General features: G+C 51.4%; 1 protein-coding gene across 1 annotated transcript in view; it reads left to right on the top strand.

Moving 5' to 3' along the window:
- The window catches only part of cadm3 (cell adhesion molecule 3), a 103,656-nt gene that overhangs the window by 43,754 nt on the left and 58,641 nt on the right, over nucleotides 1–1,261 (top strand). The window contains exon 3 of the mRNA XM_025052453.1: nucleotides 275–401. Within this exon, the coding sequence (XP_024908221.1) occupies nucleotides 275–401 (127 nt within the window). The remainder of the gene's footprint in view (nucleotides 1–274; nucleotides 402–1,261) is intronic.

Below are 1,261 nucleotides of genomic sequence, written 5' to 3'. Positions count from 1 at the left end.
ACAGACAGACACAGACAGACACAGACAGACACAGACAGACACAGACAGACACAGACAGACACAGACAGACACAGACAGACAGACAAACAGACAGACAGACAGTCAGACAGACACAGACACAGACAGGTACAGTGAGAGTCTGTCGTGTTTGGGAACCAGAATAAAAACACAGTTTGTTCACGGTTTTCTGTCCTCACAGACTCACAGCATCTCACTGATGTCTTTTCTCTCTCTCTCTCCTCTTATCTCCCCCGTCCCTGTCTCACCCACGTAGACGACGACCCCTTGCAGCCGGTGACCTCCGACGAGACCGTGTCCGTAGGTGGCACCGTGACGCTGACCTGTCGAGTGGCTGAAAGTGACAACTCCTCGCTGCAGTGGTCCAACACGGCCCAGCTTCAGTAGAAACGACGGCGTTCTTCAGTAGAAACGACGGCGTTCTTCAGTAGAAACGACGGCGTTCTTCAGTAGAAACGACGGCGTTCTTCAGTAGAAACGACGGCGTTCTTCTGTCGAAACGACGGCGTTCTTCAGTAGAAACGACGGCGTTCTTCTGTCGAAACGACGGCGTTCTTCAGTAGAAACGACGGCGTTCTTCAGTAGAAACGACGGCGTTCTTCAGTAGTTGTTCCAGCGTGGAAACGACGGCGTTTTTTTTTCTCCTCACGTCTTTAACTGGTACCGTTGGAAACTTGGAGTTGAACCACCAGCCTGTGGTCTCCGGCGGTTGCTGGTTTGAACACCGTAACAGCCAGAGCAGCAGTGTGTTGAGAGCAGGCACCAAAACGTCTGGGACGACCACCAGAGGGGGCTGTGGAGGAAGGGGTCGCCTGTCTGATTGGAGTTTGGAGAAGACTCGCTTCAGGCTAGTCCCTTAAGGGTCAAGGGTCACCACAGTGACGCAACCCTAACCTGGGATTTGGGGCCTCGTAGACGTTGTTTCTGACCTGACCAATCGGGAGTGAGTATAGAGTCAAACTCAGTAAATCGTCCTATAGAATCGCATTATATGGTATTGTTGCCCCATGTATGACCAGATTGTGGCCAATACTCCGCCCTAGTGGAGAGACAGATATTTTTGGATTTTGTACTTGGTGTAAAAATCCATCGCGTTGACGTCGTCTTTGTCGTACGGCGTCTGGTTTAACGCTGGTTCCACACCCGTTAACTGACTCTGATTGGTCAAAAATACATTCATTGTAGCACCAACTACCAGCAGGGGGCGCTGGCTGCACGTCGTCAGGTGTGTGTGTGTTTTTAC

This window comes from Cynoglossus semilaevis, chromosome 20 (genome assembly GCF_000523025.1).
Source record: "Cynoglossus semilaevis isolate Cse_v1.0 chromosome 20, Cse_v1.0, whole genome shotgun sequence".
Lineage (NCBI taxonomy): Eukaryota > Metazoa > Chordata > Actinopteri > Pleuronectiformes > Cynoglossidae > Cynoglossus > Cynoglossus semilaevis.
This window is presented reverse-complemented; position numbering and strand designations above follow the sequence as displayed.